The sequence below is a fragment of the Phascolarctos cinereus genome, unplaced genomic scaffold, assembly GCF_003287225.1.
Source record: "Phascolarctos cinereus isolate Bilbo 61053 unplaced genomic scaffold, phaCin_HiC Scaffold_726;HRSCAF=1367, whole genome shotgun sequence".
Classification (NCBI taxonomy): domain Eukaryota; kingdom Metazoa; phylum Chordata; class Mammalia; order Diprotodontia; family Phascolarctidae; genus Phascolarctos; species Phascolarctos cinereus.
Genome location: NW_027556098.1, coordinates 113,446,708 through 113,468,704, shown reverse-complemented (window position 1 = coordinate 113,468,704; position 21,997 = coordinate 113,446,708). Strand labels below are relative to the sequence as shown.

At 38.4% G+C, this 21,997-nt stretch overlaps 2 protein-coding genes across 8 annotated transcripts in view; one reads left to right on the top strand and one right to left on the bottom strand.

The window, feature by feature from the left end:
* Positions 1-3,540, bottom strand: part of IQCB1 (IQ motif containing B1) — a 69,357-nt gene extending 65,817 nt beyond the window's left edge. For 2 of the 5 annotated variants that reach the window (XM_020985901.2, XM_020985908.2), the window contains exon 1: positions 3,445-3,529. The gene's annotated coding sequence lies outside the window, so the exon portion shown is untranslated. Of the gene's footprint in view, positions 1-3,444 lie in introns of all 5 variants that reach the window. The other 3 variants (XM_020985902.2, XM_020985904.2, XM_020985905.2) reach the window with 3 other exon arrangements.
* A 198-nt stretch (positions 3,541-3,738) lies between these two features.
* Positions 3,739-21,997, top strand: part of EAF2 (ELL associated factor 2) — a 54,097-nt gene continuing 35,838 nt past the window's right edge. The window contains exons 1-3 of one of the 3 annotated variants that reach the window (XM_020985909.2): positions 3,739-3,943; positions 11,344-11,438; positions 17,521-17,657. In XM_020985909.2, coding sequence (XP_020841568.1) covers positions 3,838-3,943; positions 11,344-11,438; positions 17,521-17,657 — 338 coding nt within the window. In that variant the 5' untranslated portion in view covers positions 3,739-3,837. The other 2 variants (XM_078146728.1, XM_078146727.1) reach the window with 2 other exon arrangements.

Genomic DNA, 21,997 nt, shown 5'->3' with positions numbered 1-21,997 from the left:
TCGCATAGGTGGAGCAAGTCACTTCACCTCAGAAGGGCCTCATTTTCCTTGTCTATTAAAAAAAAAAAAAGGATGAACTAAACTAACTCTAAGTATCCCTTTAGCTCTAACTCTATGATGCTTTGATATATGCTAATTTTGTCAAACAGAACATCAGTTGTTCTTGATAATTTGTTCTCTTAATACAGAAAGCAAAATATACACCAAATATTAGTCTGCTGAATTGGGGATGCTTCACTTTTCAATGATTCAACAAACACTGATTTCAATTAGCTTTGGAGAATAAAATTCATGACAGAGTCTCTTATGAAACTACAAAATCAATCTAGGGGAAAAAATCATTCTTTTAAATACTGTATTATCAAAAATCGAATTTACTTATCACTGAATTGTGAAAAATATATATATGTACATGTAAACATCTATATTAAGGTTTGAGCAAATGGCAATATGTTTTATGGGGGAAATCATACTGAGTATTGCTGACTAGAATTTAGATAAGATGAAATGAGATATTTGTAAAGCACTTAGTACAGTACCCGGACCACAGCGTTTGTTCCCTTCCTCCCTTTCCTCACATAAAATTACACAATATAAAATGATATAATTTACCATATTATTTGTAACACGCTCATGGCAATTTAGTGTTATGAAAATTACAATTTAACTTGGTTGGATTTTAATAAAATGTACCATCTCTTCTAACTCTCTATGTTATTTCAAATAACATTTAAATGGCATGCTTTCACAGACTTCATTTTTCTTTCCACAGATAACCCATAACTAGCTATATTTGGACTAACTAGCAGCTTAAGGTGAGATTCCACGTTCTAGTCCACCACAGATCTTGTGATTTGAAGTTTACAATGATTAATTAAATTTTTATATTTTATTAGGATCTGACAATACTAACGTTCATGGAAGCAATACAGTTACAGAAACAAAGTCCTGAAAGAATGCAAACAGTTGACATAATCACATAAAATAAAGAGGTTTCTTATGATTCCATTTTCTCCAATCAGAGTAATATCCACACTTATCAAGAGGTCAAATTACCTCAAATCACCTGGAATATAACTCACCAGGAAGTGAAAAAAGCCCTAGGACATTTTTCTGAAACAAATCTGAAGAGAATTTAACTGTTCTGTGAAGTAATCTTTGAATCTGTTTAATACTATTAATATTTATTACCTGAAACTATATCTTGAATAGTTTTGACATTTTTCTCCTTGTCATCAATATTAATACCTACAGGTATATGTGACTGTTAGGTAAGATACAACGTCTTTTCTCCATTTTAGGTAGCTTACAACAGGCTGCAATTTCCCCCTTGTCCCATCACCACGATGCCACTAGTATAACTCTTGTTTACTGGAACACTTCATTTCCTAACATTAAAAATGTGAAATGAAGTATTCTATATAAGTGCATTTTCCAGATCACCTTTTAAATACCCCACACTTATTTTAACATTTACAACCTAAACATGTTTCAAACTAATATTTATGATTTAGTATTGTTATAAGCATCAGTTGTACTATACCATAATGATTTTTGGCAGTGTATTTCTTCTCTTAAAGTTTTTACTTTTGTTAGGGTGCCTCTCAAAATTTTGCTGCAGCAGCACCTCCTCTAATTGACTGTCTAAAGAGATGATTTATACATAATTTTAACACTGCAGGTAAAGAACTTTTAAGTTCTACATGACAATAAAAAAAATTACAGCTGGAAGAGACAACAGAGTTAATAGAGTCCAACCTTTTCATTTTACTGACAAGGGCACTGGTGGTGTAAGAGACAATAAATGCTAACATTTACATGTGGCTTTCAAGGTTTACAAAGAACTTTACAAATATTATCTCATATTATACTCACAACCACTTAGGGAGATATGGTGCTATTATTTTATAGATAAAGAAACTGAGGCAGAAAGTAGTTAAGTGATTTGGCCAGCATCAAAGAAGTACGTATCTGAGGCCACATTTGAACCTACATCTTAACTCCAGCTCTCTATCCACTTTGCCACCTAGCTCCCTCAAGAAATTAAGGAAATTGTCCAGTAAGCCACATTACTAATTATCTGTAGCTGGGCCTAGAATCACAGTCTCCAGAATCCATGTTTAGTGCCCTTTCCATTATACATGCTTCCAAAGGGCGAATCATTATTAGCAATAAAAAAGGACTCATTGGCACAACTGAGTGTCACAAATGGAAAAGTTTTCAAGATGGGCAAATCTGTCTAAGGATATCGTTTGGGTTTGTTTAGGATTGAAGAACTTTACCATCATCCATCCCTTGGCACCCAGTATTATTTAGTTCACGTCCACACCTTTATCTTTCATGGAAACAATTCCCTACTGATTGGACCCCCTGCTTCCATATAATTACTGCGGCCGAATTCCGTAAATTCAGCTAGCATTTACATGGTGCTTTAAAGTTTGCAGAGTGCTTTACAAACATTTCATTTTATCACAACAACCCTGAGAGGTAGGTGCTATTATCATTATCCCTAGTTCACAGATGGGGAAACTGAGGTTAAGAGAGGCCCAAGTGACTGACCCTAGGTCACATAGTTATACATTTAAACTTGGATTTGAAGGCGAGGCTTTCTGACTCAAGTTCAGCACGCTATCCACGGCCTCACTTAACTGCATAGGACAACCCAAAGTTCAAAGAAACTTATCTACCAGTTTCAACCTGTCAGTTTTCTTAAGGGAGACGAAAGGAAAAAGGGAGACAAAACAGGGAGGGAGGAACAGGGAAGGAGGTCTCCAAAAAGGTGCTCAGATAGTAACACAGTAGAAAGCGCTGGGTCAGATATCAAAAGAGATCCGAGTTCAAATGCAGCCTCGGACGCTAGCTGTGTGACCCTGGACAAGTCACTTAACCAGTTTCCTCAAATGCAAAACGGGCATAACAGCACCTATCCTGCAGCCATTGGTACAGCGCCTGGCATACATCTGACGCTTAATAAAATCTTGTTTCTCGCCCCTCTTTGCTTATGCTCAGCACACAAAGCTCGGCGATCAGCGTTGCCCAGGTAACCGAGGCGCCTCTCTTCCCAAGCCCCAGGGGATCTGCTCTACTGCGAGGAGTGGGGGGTGGGGGAGTTTCGCGCAGGAGTGCGAAGGGACGTTCGAAGGCGAGCCCAGACCTGGGTCGTAATGCGGTTTCGACCATTTGTCTCGCAACTGTATAATTAAGTTCAAGAAGTCCCTTCCTGCCCTCTCTGGGACCCACGCTCCGCCTGCGCGCTTCGGCGTCACGGATCCCTCGGAACCCTCCGGCCAGGAACGATGCCACGCGGCGGAAACAACCCCTTCACTTGATGGGAGCCGAAAGTCCTTCCGCCGATTGCTCAAGTAACGTAGTTCTCGATACCCCTCCGCGCCGCGCCCCGCCCCCGTTCCCGTCCCTACCCTTGTGACTTGCGGCGACCTTTACCTCACCCTCGCGCGGGGTTTCGCCAAGAGACGACCACCCGCGGCTGCGGTCGCCCACGTCAGAGCGAGGGGCACCAGACCTAGCGGCCGGGTGACGAATCTCTCTCTCCCAGGTTCACCGGCGAATGGCGGCTGCGCAAACCAGCGGCGGGCGCTCGCGGACCGAAAACGTTTCGGCGGCTCCACTCGAAGCTCCCACAGCCACACCCCCAGTCCTCCCCGGGTTGTCAAGCAACAGCCAATCCGCGCCTCCGAGACTCCCCATTGGCCCGTTCGGGGCGCCGCCCCGTGCCCCGACCTGGCGTGCAGCTGGGAGCTTGCGGCGAGAGGCCGGCAGGCTGCGGCTCCGGGTCCAGGTGGCAGGTGGCGGGCTGCCTAGCTGCGGCGGAGGAGGATGAATGGGCCGGCCGGTGCGCCGTACATTGACAGCCGGGAGCGGGTGCTGAAGTTGGGAGAGAGTTTCGAGAAACATCCGCGCAGTGCCTTCCACACCGTGCGTTGTGAGTGGGGCAAGAAGGGGCCATACCTTGCCTTCTCTACCGGCCCTTTGGGTGGCTCCCAGCAGTCCCCGGAGTCTTCCTTACCGATGTCCCCCACCTTTTTCCTGTGGAGAAAGGCCGCACTCCCCCCTGCCTTCTCTGCCACGCCAACCCCGCGGTGGGGCCCGGGGCCCAGGTGTTTAGTGGGGCTGGAAAGCCCGAGGCGTAGATGAGAAGCTGAGGGGGAGGGGAGGGCTTGAGTGACAGGCGGGTGACAGGCAGGCAGAGCGCAGATGAGTGACAAGCGGAGGCGCCTTGCTGTTCTGGGGGTGAGGGGGCTACTGCCTCCTCGCACGAGGGACAGACAGGTCCTGCTGAGGTGGAAGGAAAGGAACAAATCAGAGATCAAGCGAACCTGGAACCGTTTGCAAGGCTGCTGGTGCCATGCTGGTACGATGGGGGTGTGGGGGGAAAGGAACCGCAATTCTTGACCTCTTGCCCGTGCCTTGTTTTCTTTTCCCTCCCTCTACCACCCCCACCCCAATCAGAAGGATCTTGTGAGGACTTTCACAAGAATTTGAATTTCAGGAGTTTAAAAAGATCGCCTTTATAAACACTACCTGCTCTAAAGTAAGTTCACATATTTGGAACTTGATTCAAAAGTATTTGCTATGGGGAGAAAACCAACACTTGGAGGTCTTTCTATACAGGAGGTAGAAAGACTAATGAATGGGTGTTATGCTTGTTGGGTACTAGAGTGGGTCTTTTGCCACCCCCAAGGTACTGGATGTTTTCTTTTTCTTTCTCTTTTTCTTCCTTTTCTTTTTTCTCTTCCTCTTTCTCAGTTTTCCATATTTGAAAATGAGGGAGGTGTAGTTATGGTTGCCAAACTGAAAGAAAAGATTTAATACAGCTGAAGAAGGTACCAAACCAATCAGGTGGGTGATAGGGCTTCTGTTTTGAGGGTAAAGGACTAAGAACGTTTTAGTCTGGAAATGTAGAAACTTGAAAATATCTGTTTCACCATGAGATATGATTGAAATTCATAAAATCGTAACACATTGGAAGGGTAGACCTGAGCAGGTGGTTTTAGATCAAATTAAAAAGTACACCTTGTGTAAGAGCTAAAGAAGGTATTAAGTTGTTGATGAAGAGTACAGGCTAGTTAGTTTCAGAGAGTTTATTATAAGTTATAGAATCACAGAATCTAGAATTGAAAAGAATCTCTAAAGTCACCCAATCCACCAAACTATATTTGAATAGGTATCTAGTCTAAAATATCCCTGACAATTGGCCATTGAGCCTCTTTTTTTTTTTTGGTGAGGCAGTTGGGGTTAAGTGACTTGCCCAGAGTCACACAGCTAACTGAGTATTATGTGTCTGAGGCCACATTTGAACACAGGGCCTCCTGACTCCAGGGCCACTCCACTGCCCCACATGGCTGCCTCTAGAATCCTGTCTACTTTTTTTTTTTGTTAGGCAACGGGGTAAAGTGACTTGCCTACGGTCACACAGCTAGTAAGTGTTATGTGTCTGAGGTCACATTTGAACTTGGGGTCCTCCTGAATCCAGGGCCAGTGCTCTATCCACTGGCCACCTACCTGCCCCCATTGAGCCTCTGGACTACTAAGATCTAATTGTTAGGGAGATTTTTTTTCTTAAGCTGAACCTCTGTCATCTGCCTTTTTAAAGTTCCTAGTTGTGCACTCCAGGTTCAAACAAAACAAATCTTTTTTTTTTTTTTGGTAGTTGGGGTTAAGTGACTTGGGCAGGGTCACACAGCTGTTAAGTGTCAAGTATTTGGTCTGAGGCCAAATTTGAACTCAGATCCTCCTGACTCCAGGGCGGGTGCTCTATGCACTGCACCACCTAGCTGCCCCCAAACAGAACAAATCTAATTCTTCTTTGATTTGACAGTCCTTCGAACTGTTACATGTTCTTCTTCTCCACTATAGGGAGAGATCAAGTTCTCTGTGCTAAACATGCATTGTTCCTTCCACTGATTCTTTTTATGGCTTGGTTTCCAGTGTCCTCACTAGTCTACCAGCTTTCCTCCAGCTTTTTAGTGTTCTTCCTCTGGCCTCAGCACTTACTGTTTGACCTTGGGCAAGTCACTCTGTTTGTCTCAGTTTCCTCATCTGGAAAATGGGGATAATAATACCACCATCCTAAGGTTGTTGTGAGGATCAAATGAGGTAATAATTATGAAGTGCTTGACACTGTGCCTGGCATATAGTAAGCCCTATATAAATGTTAGCTGTCAAATGTGGCAGCTAGTGATGGACATAATATTCCACATATGGTCTGTCTAGGATAGGCAATAGCAAGATTATGTCATCTACAACATTTATTAATGCAGGCAAAGATCACATTAGCTTTTTTGGCTGCCATATACTGGGCCTGCCATCTTCTAAACCCCTAGCTTTTTTTCCCCACAAGAACTGTTATTTAACCATACATGCCTCTCCTATTCTGTAATCTTTGTAAATGCAAAGTATTTTCTTTGAACCCAATTAGAATACTTTACATTTATCCCTAGTAAATGCCATCTCATTAGATTCAGCTCACCATTCTACCCAGTCAAGATCTTTTGGGAACCTAACTTTTATCCAGCATGTGAATTATTTTCTGCCAGCTTATATCATGTCCATGTGTTGTTCATCCTTGTCATTTATAGAAATGGTGAACAGTGCAGGGCCAAGGGCAAATCCATGGGACCATCTGCTAGATATTACTCCAGGTTAATATCAACTCATTAAACCTTCTCTCTGGACTCTGTAATTCAACTAGTTCTGTATTTGCATAATTCTACCAGCACCTTATGCACGAGGTATAGTATGTCATTGACATATGCCTAATCTACCATCCTAGGAACCCTAGAGAAAAAGGAAATGAGATTAGTGTGGTATGGTCTGTTCTTTCTGAAGTCATACTGCCTGTTGGTTGTTGCTACTTTTTTTCCCAAAAATGCTCAAGAACCATCCTTTTAATAAGATTCAAGAATTTTTCTTCCTTTACTGTCATCTGTTTTCTCATTTACCATTAATAGTGATCCTATCCCTACTTTGACTTTTTCCTTGCTTCTAAAATGGTTTTTTAAAAAGAAGTTTTGTTTTCTATTAGCATTTATCACAAAACTTTGATGTTCCTGAAATTTTTCTTAAAAAGACTGTAACTTTTTTAACCTGCCCTCTCTTCTTCTAAAGGTATCTTTTAAAATTCTAATTTGATCGAATCCTTGTGAATCCACATATGCTTCTCTAAACAGCTCCTTTTCCTCTTCAGAATAGAAGAGTTTTAATAACCTTATAATGGGGCGTTAAGGAAAACAAGTGATATTTGAATACATCCTTGGCATTTTGAGATTGACATCATAGGAAAACAATTGTATTCTCTCACATTGGCCCATGGCCATTATCAGAACAATAGTTAGCTTGATGAACCATAGTTCCTTTCCAGTATGTCATTTTAGTTGATAAATGCTTATTGAGTCCATATGGTGAGCATAGCAACTTGAAGGATACAAAAGGAGGAAGAAGTAATTCCAATGCTCAAGTGATAATCTTGTTAGAGGAACAGTGTATGAGACAATTAGAGACTAGGACTGAACAACCTTTTAGCAACTGATTATAGAATCGTATTATTATACTATAATTATACTATTGCAGAATAGTATAATTATAAAATTATACTGGATGCTGTGATAATTCAGATAATAGATGTAGTCACAGGAAGCACAAAACCACCATCTGAGATGACTGACGCTGCTGTCCTCTTAGCCTAGCTTCCCACCTTGTTAAATATTCATGTGTGGTAGATTCTGCAGTGGTAGGCCCAGAAATAGAGAAGGAGGAGGAAGGGAGTACAAACTCCCAAAGAGGCACCCTTAGTACTAACATTATTTCTTAAACTCCAGCCTCCCCGCTCCCCCCTCCCCAGTTGATTTCCTTCTCTTCTCTTCTCCCAGTATTCCTCCCTCCAGAACTTGCTAGGCGTCTGTGTGAAATAATTTAGAATAGATTCTGGTTCTGTCTGAAATGTAGATGAACATTCCTTAAAGATATAACATTACTATTTGTGTGCAACTTTCTTACTTAGGACCTAGAAAGAAAAAGAGAGAAGGCACTTGTTGGGTAGAATAAGATCAGTCAGTCAGTAAATAAACATTTATTAAGAACCCACTATGTGCCAGGCACTGTGTTAAGTGCAGGAGGTGCAAAGAAAGATAAAGGGCAATCCTTGCTCTTCGAGTTCCCAATCTAATGAGGGGGGACAACATGAAAATAAATAACTATGTGCAGGATATATTGGAAATAATGAACATCAGGAAGGCACTGTTATTAAGAGGGATCAGGAAAAGCTTCCTATAGAAGGTGGGATTTTAGCTGGAAGAAAACCAGGAGGGAGAGCATTCCATGCATGGAAGATAGCCAGTGAAAATGCCTGGAGTTGAGTTGAGAGGGATAAGAGAAGAGGGCCCAGAAAAAGCCCTGGGGGATACCCAGAGTTGACAAATATGAAGATCCAGCAAAGGAAACTGAAGAGTGGTCAACTGAGTAGGAAGACAACCAGGAAAGTAATGTCCTAAAATTTTAGGTAGAAGAGAGTATCAAGGAAAAGAGGGTGATCAACAATGCCAAAGGCTGCAGAGAAGTCAAGAAGGATGAGGTTTGAGAAAAGGCCATTTGATTTGACATCTAAGAGATTGTTAGTAACTTTGGAGAGAGAAGTTTCTGTAGAATGATGAGATCAGATTATAGAAAATTAAGAAGAGAGTGAGAAGAAAGAAGTAGAGGCACCAGGCAGCATTTTCAAGGAGTTTAGGCAAAAAAAAAAAAAGGGAGGAAAGATGTGGGATGATAGTGGGGATGAATGGATCAAGTGAGGGGTTTTTGAGGGTGGAGAACACATAGGCATGTTAGTAGGCAGTGGGGATGTAGCTAGTAGACAGAGAGATTAAAATAAGTGAGAGAGTGCTGATGATAAAGGGGGCAGATTGCTAGAGAATATAAGATGGAATGACATCACTTATAGAGGTAGAGGGGTTTGCCATGGGAAGGAGAAGAGCCATTTCTTCATGTGAGACGGGGGTGAAAGTGAAGATGGTAACAGAAGTCATTTGGATGATGTGAGATGAGGAGGGGAAAAGAAGAAGCTCTCAGTGAGTAGCCTCATTTTTTTTTTCTTCAGGAAAACATGAGACCAGGCTCTCAGCTAACTAAGTGGAGGCAGGAGTAGTCATGGGATGTTTGAGAAAGGATGAAAAGATTTGGAAGAGCTGCTGTGATGAGAGGGATAATGAGTTAATTAGAGAGGTATAAAAAAATTTCCTGGCAGCAGTGAGGGATCAGTTAGGATAAGTAACCTAAATTTGTAATGGATCCATGGTTTCATAATTTTTTCCAGCTTCATTTAGCAGCACATGTGTAAGGGTGAAGGTAGTGGATTTTGGGAATCTTTTCATATCTGCTGTTTTCCTTCCATACTAATAGTAAAAAAAAAAATTTAACAACATGAAAAGGTTTTGATGCTTAAGGACCAGGTAGTAGGGAGAAGATGCAGACTGTTCTGTTATACATTAGGAGAGGAAACAACCTTGGCAGGAGCAAGTGACTTCATCGGTATGATGTGTAAAACTTTATGTGTTTATAGTGAAAATGAAAAGCAAGAGTGATAGAAGCATATACATTCTGTTATATTTATTTGGTGCTTTAAGGTTTCCACATCATATTGTTGAGGTAAGTAATGTATCTCCTCCATACTACATATAGGGAAACTAAAGCTCTCAAATTAAGTGATTTGCATATAGTCACAAAGTAAGTATTAATTATTACTTCTTTTAGTTCCCGGACTCACTCAGGAACTGTGCCTTAGTCATGAGCCCATCACTTCAGCAGCCCAATGGTATCTGTGCTCTAACACTTGAAAGATAACTGTTAATTCACAGTATTCTCAAGGGTGTGTGCTTCAGTCATTGCCTGAGAAACTCCCACCCCTTCTCGTTCTTCCAGGAAATCTCGGTCACATGACCAACAAGATAGCGGACTAAGTATTTTCTCCAATTAAGAAAAATCCTACATTTTCCTTTCAGTGACCTCCACTTCCATGTCATGTTTTGACATGTTTAGTCATGTTTTCAACCTCTTACTATCACTCATAACTTGTTCTTATGAGATCCTGGACACTTAAATTCTCGTCTCAGAGCATAATCTCTTCTTCTACCTCTTCCATGCTTATGAATAAGCAGTATTGAATATATGCTGCATCTTCAGCAAATATTTGATGATCATTACGGAGAAAGGCAATTTTGCACAGTAGATAGAGAGCTGGCTTTGAAGGAAGACCTGAGTTCAAGTCTTATTTCTATGAGTCTAGGCAGGTCACATAACCTCTCAGAGCCCCAGGCAACTCTCTAAGACTAAGTTGCAGGGCAAGTTCAGATCTGTTTTAGTAGAGCTTCCTTTTCAGGAGTTCACTATGTAAATGAAATCATAGATCCATACTAAATCTATACTTGTATTTAAATATTTTGTATTTTTGGCTCTCATTATATTCTCTATATACTTATTATATATACATGGTGTCTCCATGTTAGAATGTGAGCTTCTCAAGAGTAGAGATTTTTTTCATTCTTTGTATTTGTATCCCAAGCACTCAACCCCTTGACATATATATAGTGGTTACATAAGAAATAAACATTTGTTGAATATCATCTGGAATTAAAGATCATTCTTGAAGTACATTTTAATTTTGCAGGGAACACTTGAATGTTACTATTGTGAATTTCTCAGAAGCACTACCAAAATTGTTTGGCCATATGTATTAAAATGAGTCATTCTTACATTACATCAGATTCCCATGAAGCGGTCTTAACATTTTATATAGTCCCAGTTTGGTTGCAATGCCTGGTATTTGTAGAGTGTTTTATTAGAGTGCTATGAGAAGATATAAGTGAGTCAAGAATACAGTTTCAGCCTTAGAGGAGCTTACAATCCAGTTGAGAAAATAGATTTTCTCAGGTGGTGAAAAATGGCCATGCACAAGTATAGAAAGGAGGATACTACATTTTTAAAAAGGACTAATCTGTCAATTTGTAGATAGGGACTTTGCTACAGACTTTATAATGTATATAAAGTATTATACATATCAACTTTTCTAAGCAACAGAAACATTGTAAAATTATTTCCTGTGACTTTTTAGAATCTACAAAACCATACATTTGACCTTTAAATAGATAAAATGATTTAAAATATTAAATATAGTTCTTTTCTTAACTGCATATAGAGAAACAAGCTGTATTGAACTTTTTTTGGATTCCTGAGGTTATTAGAAAATTATTCAATACTTCTGAAATGTGTTCGACTTTTGATATACTAAGTAGTTTTTATAAGTTGTCAAAATCAGTGTTATTTTATTTTTAGATGACTTTAAACCTGCATCTATTGATACCTCTTGTGAAGGAGATCTTGAAGTTGGCAAAGGTGAACAGGTGACAATAACACTGCCAAATATAGAGGTAAGTATTGTCATCCATTTAAAATAAAAGAATGTTTAAATGGGAAAGTATAGTCCGAATTAGGGCTTAAAGAATATTAAAATTTTGAGTCTGAGAGGTTAACAAATTTCAAACATACAAAACTTTAGTTCACTTTCTAATGAATAATATGAACTGTTTAATAGTTCTAAGAGTTTTAGCAGCTCACACTGTTAGTCTGAAAAAATTACATAACCTGATGTCTAAAAAGAATCCTTAAAAGTTTAATCCATTTAATTGTTGCTAGGTAGAATTGCATCTAAATCCTTCTGCAAATGTGTTTACCTTTTTCTGAAAAGTATCTAAAGAAGATTTATTTGATAAAATGTTCCATTCTGCAAAGCCAAGAATTGGCTGTAGGTTGCTTATATTTAAGGGTTTGTTTTTTTCTTTTTCAAAATTCTGAATTTAACAGCAATTAAAATGTGTGTATCCATATACACAGTAAAACAGAAAAAAGGATTGTATTTGAAATTGTGTATTATATACATCACACTTCTCTCTTTAAGTGTATAATAAATTTAACACATAACTTTCAAAACTGTCTTGCTTGTCTGTGATTTCTTTTGGCCTCCTCTTTTTGCATTAAAAACTGCTTCAATGACACTTTCCCTTTTTTTTTCTTTTTCTTTCTCTTTTTTTTCGGGGAGTGGGGTGGGGGGAGGGTCACCCTATTCTTAGATCCCTTTCTACTTCAACTTCTTCTCAATGAGAAAAAAAAGGAAATCAAACTTTGTTATTGCTTCATATTTGTCTTAAATACTTTGTGTTTCCTTCTTAGTTGTCCTAAGGAGAAATTGAAAACATAATGCTGAAATTTGTGTATTAGTATGATACTACTTATTTCAATTCAGTTTAATTCAGCAAATATGTATTAAATGCCCACTGTGATTGCCCAATTCTGCCGTTGTTTGGCATATAGTCTAATAAGGGGACATGGCACAGGCTCAGATAACTCTAATACGTAATACATACATAAGCAAAGTGCTATGTGAGGTGCAAGGAAGGAAAGTTCAACTGAAAAGCCTTCAGTTGGTAACAACCACTGCCATGCTAGACTAGCCTCAAATTGTGTTCTTGACAATGGATGATTCTTTCAAATATTGTGTGTGTGTGTGTGTGTGTGAGAGAGAGAGAGAGAGAGAGAGAGAGAGAGAGAGATTTGACATAGATTGAATTATTGCTTTATCAAATGATCGTCTCTTACCGTCCCCACCAGAAGAACAAGGATTCCTCTATTGAAAATATTTCTTCTAAACTACATTCAGTAAATATTTCTAAATTGTCCACTCAATGTAAAGTATTCTCACTTTCCTTAAGAGTTAATATCTCTAACTCAAAGCTGTAGAGATCAAGGACAAGCCAAACACTGACACAGGTTGTTTCCAAGGTTTTTTTTTCCCCCTTTTTCCTCAAAGTACCCATGAGAATGTTTTATGCTTCTTTCATATGAGACTCTGAGCATTTGCTGACCCAGTAGGCTTTAGATACTGCTTGAGGGAAGAGCATAAAAGCTACTAGCACTACAGTGGAGTTGGTATTTATTTCATTTCCTATTATTCAGAATATTTAGAATCAAAGTCTTGTGTGTTTCTGTTCTCTCCTATACTGAAAAGGCTTTTTTCCTTACATATTCACAGTTAAAAAAATTAATGGATTAGTCTATTGAGGAGACCTGGCTATAGCACAGTTTAACCCGTGACCCAGAACTGAACATTTTTTGTGTATTGATTGAACTTAGTCTTGGGGGAAATTCTCATTAATCATAAACCTTTTCGACTTTCCAGAAAACATTAAAATTTAGCCTCTATCTACATTTCTGTGACAAAGGAGAAAGGTGTAAAAGACCTTCAGATCTCAGGCAAGCATTCAGGCTAATAAAATATTGAATATAGAAGATGCTTTATTTGACTCAACAGCAGTAGCAACAATGAATTTGTTCCTGAACCTATAAACAGCTAAGATAAATAGCTGCCACCTTCTCCACTAAGTCTTATGTTCCCAGGAATCTATATAGTCCTCCAGACCTAAAGTGCCATCCTGGGATTGAGGCCTCCTGCAAGTGGAAAGCATTCAGGGTTGCTAGGGCATCAAATGGCCCATTGTTGTGGTAAATCCCACTTCTACCAGAGAATGATACAGTCCTGACTTCCAGTACAACCCTGGGGAGTGGTACTGTCCTTTTGGGAGAATCTCCATCTTAGAGGGTTAAAGCCAAGCCAGCATATTTGCACAAACAGACTTTATAGCATGTTGTGAAAAACTAGGTCATTTGTACTTTCGGATTAAAAACTTCACTGATGGTTTTCCCTTTTACATATAACGTGAATTTTCTGGTATGATAATGGCATTTCGATTAATGATAATATGCAATGCTATTTTATCCTTCCAAAATAATTGAATACTTTCAATAAAATATATGAATAAGTATCTAGAAGGAGACTTAACTACTTAAGTAGCTGACAGTGATAGTGTTTAAGGTTTGCAAAGTGCTTTACATACATTCTTATAGCAGCCCCATGATAGAGATACTATAAGCATATTCTTATCCCCAGTTTACAGTGGAGAAAACTGAGTCTCAGACAAATTGTAACTTGCCTATAATCACACAGGACTTGCCTGTCTCTAAAAGCAGCACTTTTTCATCAGCACTGTGCCCATTGGCTCCAGTTAAAACTGACTCTTAACTAAAAATGACCACACTTTAAATGTACACAAAATTTTATTGTCCTACACTTTCTGAAGTTCTCTCCATTTCTCTCCTTTGTCTCTTCATCTCTTTTTCTTTTTCTCTTTCTTATTTATATCTTCAAGGTGTCAGCTGTGGAGGAGGCTAGAGAAGAGGCTTTAAAAATCTGCATTAAAACTGTTGAGTGTATTTGATTTTATGAGCTAGGATATATTCATATAGAGAGTTTAATGTGATTGGTGTATGTCTGTGTGTGTGTGCGCGCGCGCATGTATATGAAGAAGATACACTTAAAAAATACCATGTTTAATGGAAATAAGAAAATAACTCCAGGAATACACTATAGCATAAATTTACTAAGCAGTGTACTAAGTGCTAGGGAAGATAGACCATAATTTAAGACATGGTCCTTTCCCTCAAGAATCTAACAGTTTAATAAGCTCCTTTGAGAAATAATTTTGTATGATATGTATGTTGATGTAGTCAGAAGACTGGAAGATCATAATTCTGGAAAATCTTTCTCCTTAACACATCTTTCTTTTACCTACTGTTCCACCCTCACCGTAATACTTGCTAAACTAATATTGTTTAAACTTCTGTGTTGGAACCTCTAATATGAACTCCAAGACTGTGATCTGTTGTAGACATGTAGGAGCCAATTCAGTATAGAGTCAAATCTTGTGAGAGGTTTAGCCAAGACATCAGAGACTTATTCATATTTCTACTTCTTGAATATGTAACCTAGACCATCTTAGTAAATTATTAGTCATCTACCTTGCTTTTTTTAGTCCATGAGCAATCATGAGAAATAAAGAATAGAAGGTATATTCTTGAATAGGCTATACATTTTCCCCCATCATGAAAGTACCCCTTCAAATAAACTCTTTCCAAAGTCCTCAGTCACCATGAAAAATGTGAGGAATTGTATTTTCTGGAAAAAAAATGAGCTTTCCCCTACTAGCTGGTGATTTCATAATACCCAGAAGCTAATTTAATTATCCTAAACATTATTACCTTACATTAGTGTAGTATTATATATTACTCAGTGCTTCCAAGTATGTTCCTATAGTTCATTTTGCCACGTTTACAGCCTTGTCAGTAACTTGTTGTGTTATAGATTTGTGCTAGTGAGAAAAATGTTACAGGTTTGATCACTGTGTTGCCCAGCCACAGACTACTGATCCCAGTCAGAATATGCACTGTCCATCACAATGAGAATACTAGGTGAGAGAATATGAATAGATTATTGTTAACCTTTTCATAGGATTGATATAATTGAAAATACCTTGGATTAAACATTAGGAAACGGGCGTTCCAGTTCTGACTCGAACTGTGTGACCTTGGATAAGCCCATGTTGTAACCTCTTGGCTTTATCATTGGTAATACTTGCCCTGTCTCTGCCTCACCAGGCTAATAATGAAGATCAAACTGGATAATGGAGGTAAAGGTGTTGGAAGGTATAAAGCACTATTTGCATATCAGATATCATACTCTGTAAAGCTCCTTTAATGAAAGGCCCTTGAAAATCCTGTCTCCCTTCCCCCTGTCCCCCAAAGCCAGCTGACTCTTAACTATCACTTTAAAAGGAGACAGATTTAGTCCACCTGGGGCAGTTAGATGGTGCAGTAGATCAAGTGTCTGGAGTAAGGAAGACCTGAGTTCAAATGTGGCCTCAGATATTTACTAGCTGTGTGACCCTGGGCAAGTCACTTAACCCTGTTTTCCTCAATTCCCTCATCTGAAAAATGTGCTGGAGAAGGAAATCTCATACCACTCCAGTGTCTTTGCCAAGAAACCCCTCATAAACATGGGTTCACAAAAAGTCTGATACGGCTGAAACAACAAAACAACAGCATTAGTCCACCCTTTGTCAAAGCACTTTTCTACAGCTACCCTTTGATACAGCTTGGCGGGGAATTCAATGCATTTTTAAAAATTATAACTGTTGTCTGCCACAAGCTTTAGAACAATGTTCTCACCGTTCTAGAACTACGATCCATATTGTAGTTAGAGATAAGTCATTATGGAAGCATGGCCTGACTTCCATATGTTCAAGAGGAGTTCTCTGGGTAATTTTTCCATTTGTATTAAGCTACTGTAAAGAATAAGTGGGCAGCAGCCAATGTTGAAGATTTAGAATGGTGCTAAATTTAGAGAAAAAAGCAAATTCACCTTAAGCATATGGAATGTACATGAGGGAAATAAAGTTTTGTAAATGCTTCATTGCCTTGTTCTTATGAATGAAATCAAGTATCTTCTGTGCTGTCTTCTTAAGTCATTCCATTCTGCTTAAGAATTCAAAGGAACTTAAATATATTGTTTCCTACTGGTAATAATTGGCATTGTACTAATATATCCTCCTCCTTCCCCACCCCCCACAGTAGCATAATTTGCACATGTCTCTTTTTCCTTCTTGAGTTTTATGTTTCAAGGACCTCTGATTTTTTTCAGTAAAGGAACTCTACCAACCTGGATTTTAATAGTGCTATTATAGTTGCTAGTAATTATTATTATGGCAAGTGTATTTTGACATAGCCATTTCCACTCATCTACACAAGTGAATTATTGTGTCTTTTATGATTTGGTGAAGTCACTTGGTAGGATGGGGATCGGTGGTTTTATCCATATGTGTATTCTCTCCATCAATGTTGATCATAAGCCGTTTTTGGCTTCCTATCCTATGAGATTCTTAAACATGTCCTCCCATATACCCTTCATTGAAGATTTACCCAAAACACTGGAAATCTTCCTTATAGGTTTTTAAATATTCTGTAGGTACCAATGAACACTGGGGCTGTCAACGTGTTATTCTTCACTCTTTTTCTTTGCTGATATTTTTACCTAACTTATTAGTGTCATTGTTGATAATATGTTATAGCCTATTAATACCTACAGTAAGCTCTCCTTTATCCTTTGGGTTACCTGCAATTTAAATTATATGGACATCATGGATTTTCACCATAGGGTTCTAGATTTTAAGAAAACAGAAAAAGCAAAAAGTTCATATGTATGAAAGTTAAGTTTGGTGATAATTCTGGGCATTTAGAGTTGAGAGTTTTTTTCATCTTTAAAATTCAGGGATTGAACTAGATATGATCAATCAATTGATCAATAAACATTAAGCACCTACCCTGTGCCAAGCACTGTGCTTAAGCACTGAGGATACAAAAAGAAGCGAAAGATTGTCCTTGTCCTCAAGGAGCTTACAATCTAATGGGGAGACAACATGCAAACAAATATATACAAACCAAGCTACATACAGGATAAATAGGAAATAATTAAAGGAGGGATATGTGTAAGGTTATTTCTAATCCTAAAATTAGATGACAAATTCTAAGTAAATGTCAATTAACTAGTTAAAAATTTTTGAATAGGGTTCAACACCAGCAGTATCTGTTTTCAAAGGCTCAAAGAAACCTTACCTAAAAGAATGTATTTTGATTATTAACCATGATACTGGAGAATGTCGATTAGAAAAACTCAGCAGCAACATCACTGTAAAGAAAACAAGGTAAGTGGTTTAATAAAGAAATAGATGTCCTTTATTAAAAAATATTAAGGAAAGTAAACAAAATATCATGGGATTATTATATTTTAATATATCTATTCTATGAATAGATAAATAGTTTTATTTCCAAATTTTGGAGCCTAAAGTTTTTGTTTTGTTTTGTTTTTTTGTATCTCCCCATCATACTAAATGACTTTTTTTTGTTTTTCTGAATGTTTGTGTATTTTACATGTAATTTATTAATAGTTTTCCTTCCCTGAATAACTTTTACTCACATATTCCAAAAACATTTTGAACTCAGAATCCTTTCACTATGGCAGTTAGTATGTCTTGGCAGAATAGCCAATAACTACAGAGACCATTTGTCTCAGATTTTCTGGAACAGCCCCAATCTCAGGAAGAGTGTAGTTTTCAGAGCAGATATCCTTTATGAGACCATGTGTGTTTATTTTTAGTTTGTAAAATATGATTACCATCCAATAACTTAAATATAAAGTTCTCCTTATATCTCCAATGTATATTTATCTAGTATACTTTATTATTTAAAGATTTCATTGGTGTGAGTTTCCTGCATTGATACAGATCACATTCTTTTGATACTATAATGGATGAGTGAATGGGTAAGAAAAGTTTGTTAATTACTTATTGTGTGCTAAGCATTGTGCTGAGGGTTGGAGATACAAATGTGGGAAAAAAGCTAGATCTTGCACTCAGGCATGCATTCTAATAGGGAAAGACAGTGCATATAAGGGAGTGGTGGCCAGGAAAGGGAGTTTTTGTCTGATGAGTCACAGAGATGGCAAGTTGATGCATAAAGTTAACTAACCTATCCTTTCTAGAAATAATAGTAATGGTGCTATCAGTTATATTACTGTGTCTAGAGTGCAAGGTAGAAGATTGGGGTTGGAGGGAGGTGGTAAGAGGACCTGGGTGGATAGTTATTTGGCTGGATGTAAAGGCAAAGCATGGCCTGGTGAATAGGATTAGCAGTAGTGCTACTCCTTACCCTCTTCCAGAGAGTAAAGTCAGCTAAGTGAGCTAGTTTGCACTCTCTTAGCATTCCCAAAAACAATTAGGTTGGAACATAGGGCAGGAGTGCCAAAGATGAATAGGATTGATTTCTCTAGGTACTGAGGCCCTGGATTATAGAGAGTAAGGCAGGGGACAGCTAGGTGGCACAGTGGATAGAGCACAGGTCCTGAAGTCAGGAGGACCTGAGTTTGAATCCAGCCTCAGACCAAACACTTGACATTAGCTGTGTGACCCTAGGCAAGTCACTTAACCCCAGTTGACTAAAAAAAAACAAAAGAAGAAGAAGTAAAGCAGTGGGGCAGGGCTGGAAGGATGGCTAGATGTTATATGATGTGAAAATGAAGCATGGTTAGGTATTTAGGATCAGCAGGAAACAGAGTGTGCTAAGTGGGCAAAGTTTGAATTCATTTCATCACCAAGTATTCAACTGGGCTGGTAGTTACAAGGCCAGAAAATTTATCATCTGGAGTCCTTCCCTCTGGTGATTTGATTTTCTGAATTTATAGTCTGGACATTGAATAAAAAGCACACAGTCTATATTCAAATGCTTTATAGTTTGCTAGGACCTTTCTGAACTTATCTTCGGCTGCCACAGCCATCAAGAATCTAGGATTTATTATAGGTCATGGAAAAAGCACAGAGCAAAGCTTTAATGTGAAGGATGGATCTAGTACATAGGATCAATACATATAATGATTAATCAATGCCTCAGGAGTCAGTAATTTTATTGGATTGATCACTCCCTCTATTGATGCAAATCTTAGCCCAACTATAACTTAGAAGATGGGCATCAAGAATTGTTGTTGCCAATTAATTTCTCATCCTGTGATCAAAATGGTAATGAGTTCTTCCAAATTTTTTCAAAGTTCCTGCTTAGACAACAAATAAGTCTTCCTTAGATTGTGGCCTATACTTGAAATCTTGTGTACCTTGGTGGGATCTGCCAAAGTTTACCTTTCATGGTCCAGAGTTCCCTCTGTTCCATAATTCAAGAATATTTTTTTAGTACCCTAGTAGATCAGTGATCTTCCCATGGTGAAGATGGTGAGCCATACATAATTTGTCATCCTGTCTCCTATTTTTCCCCTATACCCTTCCCTAACTGCAACTTACTTTCTCATATTTCTCTTTTCTTCAGGTTTGGTGTTCATGTCAATCTTTGCTTTAACTAGTGAGCAGTCTGACTGTATGCAGACAGCTGATTCAGAAATGACTCCCTGCATAATTGATTAGCTCTTTCTTGTGAATATGTAATCAATTTGTTAATTAATATCATTATTTCTAAACAGTAAGTTGAAATATTGGGGCAGCTAGATGGCACAGTGGATAGAATGCTAGGTCTGGAGTTAGGAAAACCTGAGATTAAATCTGGACTCAGACACTTACTAACCGTGTGACCCTGGGCAAGTCACTTGGCCCTCTTTGTCTCAGTTTCCTCTTCTGTAAAATGAGCTGGAGAAGGAAATAGCAAACCACTCCATTATCTTTGCCAAGAAAACCCCAAAAGGAGCCATGAAGAGTCAGACATGACTGAAATGACTAAACAACAAAAAACAATTTGAAATATTACTGGAGGGTAGGAACCATGTCAATACTGACATTAGAATGTCAACTAAAGTTAACTCATGGCCACACCATCCGTTAAACCAGAACACATAAGGATGTTGCAATGAAATGGAAGGATTATTCTCAGGCTCTAATTTGGATGTAGTTTTCATCTTTTGTTCTCTCTAAATTCAATTTTTTGTGGGGTGTTTGGTCATCTCATGCTTATGGTGACCACAATAAAGATTGCCATGAAGGTAATTTGTTTATGTACTGACAGGAGTCACAGAATAGGAAAAATTCTATGACAAATGTCACATTCTCCAAATCAAATTAATGTATATCTCAACACTTTCAGCTTTAAAGTGAAGGTGAACAAAGAGTAGGATGGCAAAAAAAAAAAGTTGAAAAAAATGATTTGGTATTAAAAACATAAGAGCCAGTGTATTACTCAAAATTATACACTTATGTCCTCCCTGATGTCATGGTCCTCCTTGAGGACGAAAGACAAATGATAACATGTACGTCATAAACAATTTCTTTAAGAGGAGAGTAAGATGGAGATAGTGAGGATTGAATAACATCACCAAAAATGAAATTGACTATATACATTGACAGGAAAAGATGAGTTACTGAGGAGGAAAATCCATATCAAATTAATTATCTATGGCTGGCCAGACCATCAACTACTTATAACAACAGTCAAATTCAACCCACTAAATTATAAGAAACGATAAAGATGAGAAGACACAGCAATTAAACAGATCCAATCTGACCTTGGATCCATCAAAACATTGAAGTATAATAGAAAACCCCGAAAGAGAGAGCAAGGTAGAACTCTTATATCCATGAGCCTAGAGCCAAACAGAGACACCCCAAAAGCATATCTTGGCATGCTTTCTAGTTTTATGGTCTCTTCTACATAATTCTGATGTCTGGCCTAGGGGTCATTTCTTAATGACCTTAAGTCGCAAACCATTTGTAAAGCTGAAATGATTTTTTAGTTTTGTGATGTCCTCTCATGAGAGAGTAAAAAGCATTGGTGATGGTGGGGGAAATTGAATGTTTTAATTATTTCACCTTAAAATGAGTAAGGTGTCTTCAGTGCTCTTTGGATTAAGTAAAAAATTTGACTGATTTTCTGTAGTGGTTGATTTTTGATGTGTCTTAATCTTTTACTGAAGTAGTTGAGTATCAGGCAGAGTGGGAAGGAGAAGGCACACCTCCTCACACTTTTCCTCCAGTTCTTGTCACCATTGTATATCTGATTATATTTCTGTGGTGGACCTTTATGCCTCTCTCTTTACTGTTTCTTTGATTCTTTCCAAACCTTTTCTGGAAGGTTGGGGTCCAACTGAGAATATGCCACCTGAAGTTTGTGCTTCCTTCTGTTTAACGGATGGAAACCCATTGTTAAACAATGGGTTTAACAGTTAGGCCTGTGTGATCAACCAGGTGGATTGCTGTGTTCTTTGAGATCAGTAGAGTCCCAGAAAATCTTGTCATGCCTTTATGATCCTTCTGAATATCCACCTAGAACTTCATTTTTATTTCAGTCAGTTCTTCTCACCTCCCACCCTCACTGAAAATGTCTCATTAGTCAACCGAAATGTATCAGAATGTCAACTAAAGTTTAACTCATGGCCACACTATCCATTAACAATCTATCAATCGATGTAGAAACATTTATCAAATATTATTTATTTCTAGGGATACAAAGACGAAGATAAAAACAGAATGGCCCTTGCTTCAAGGAGTTTGTGTAC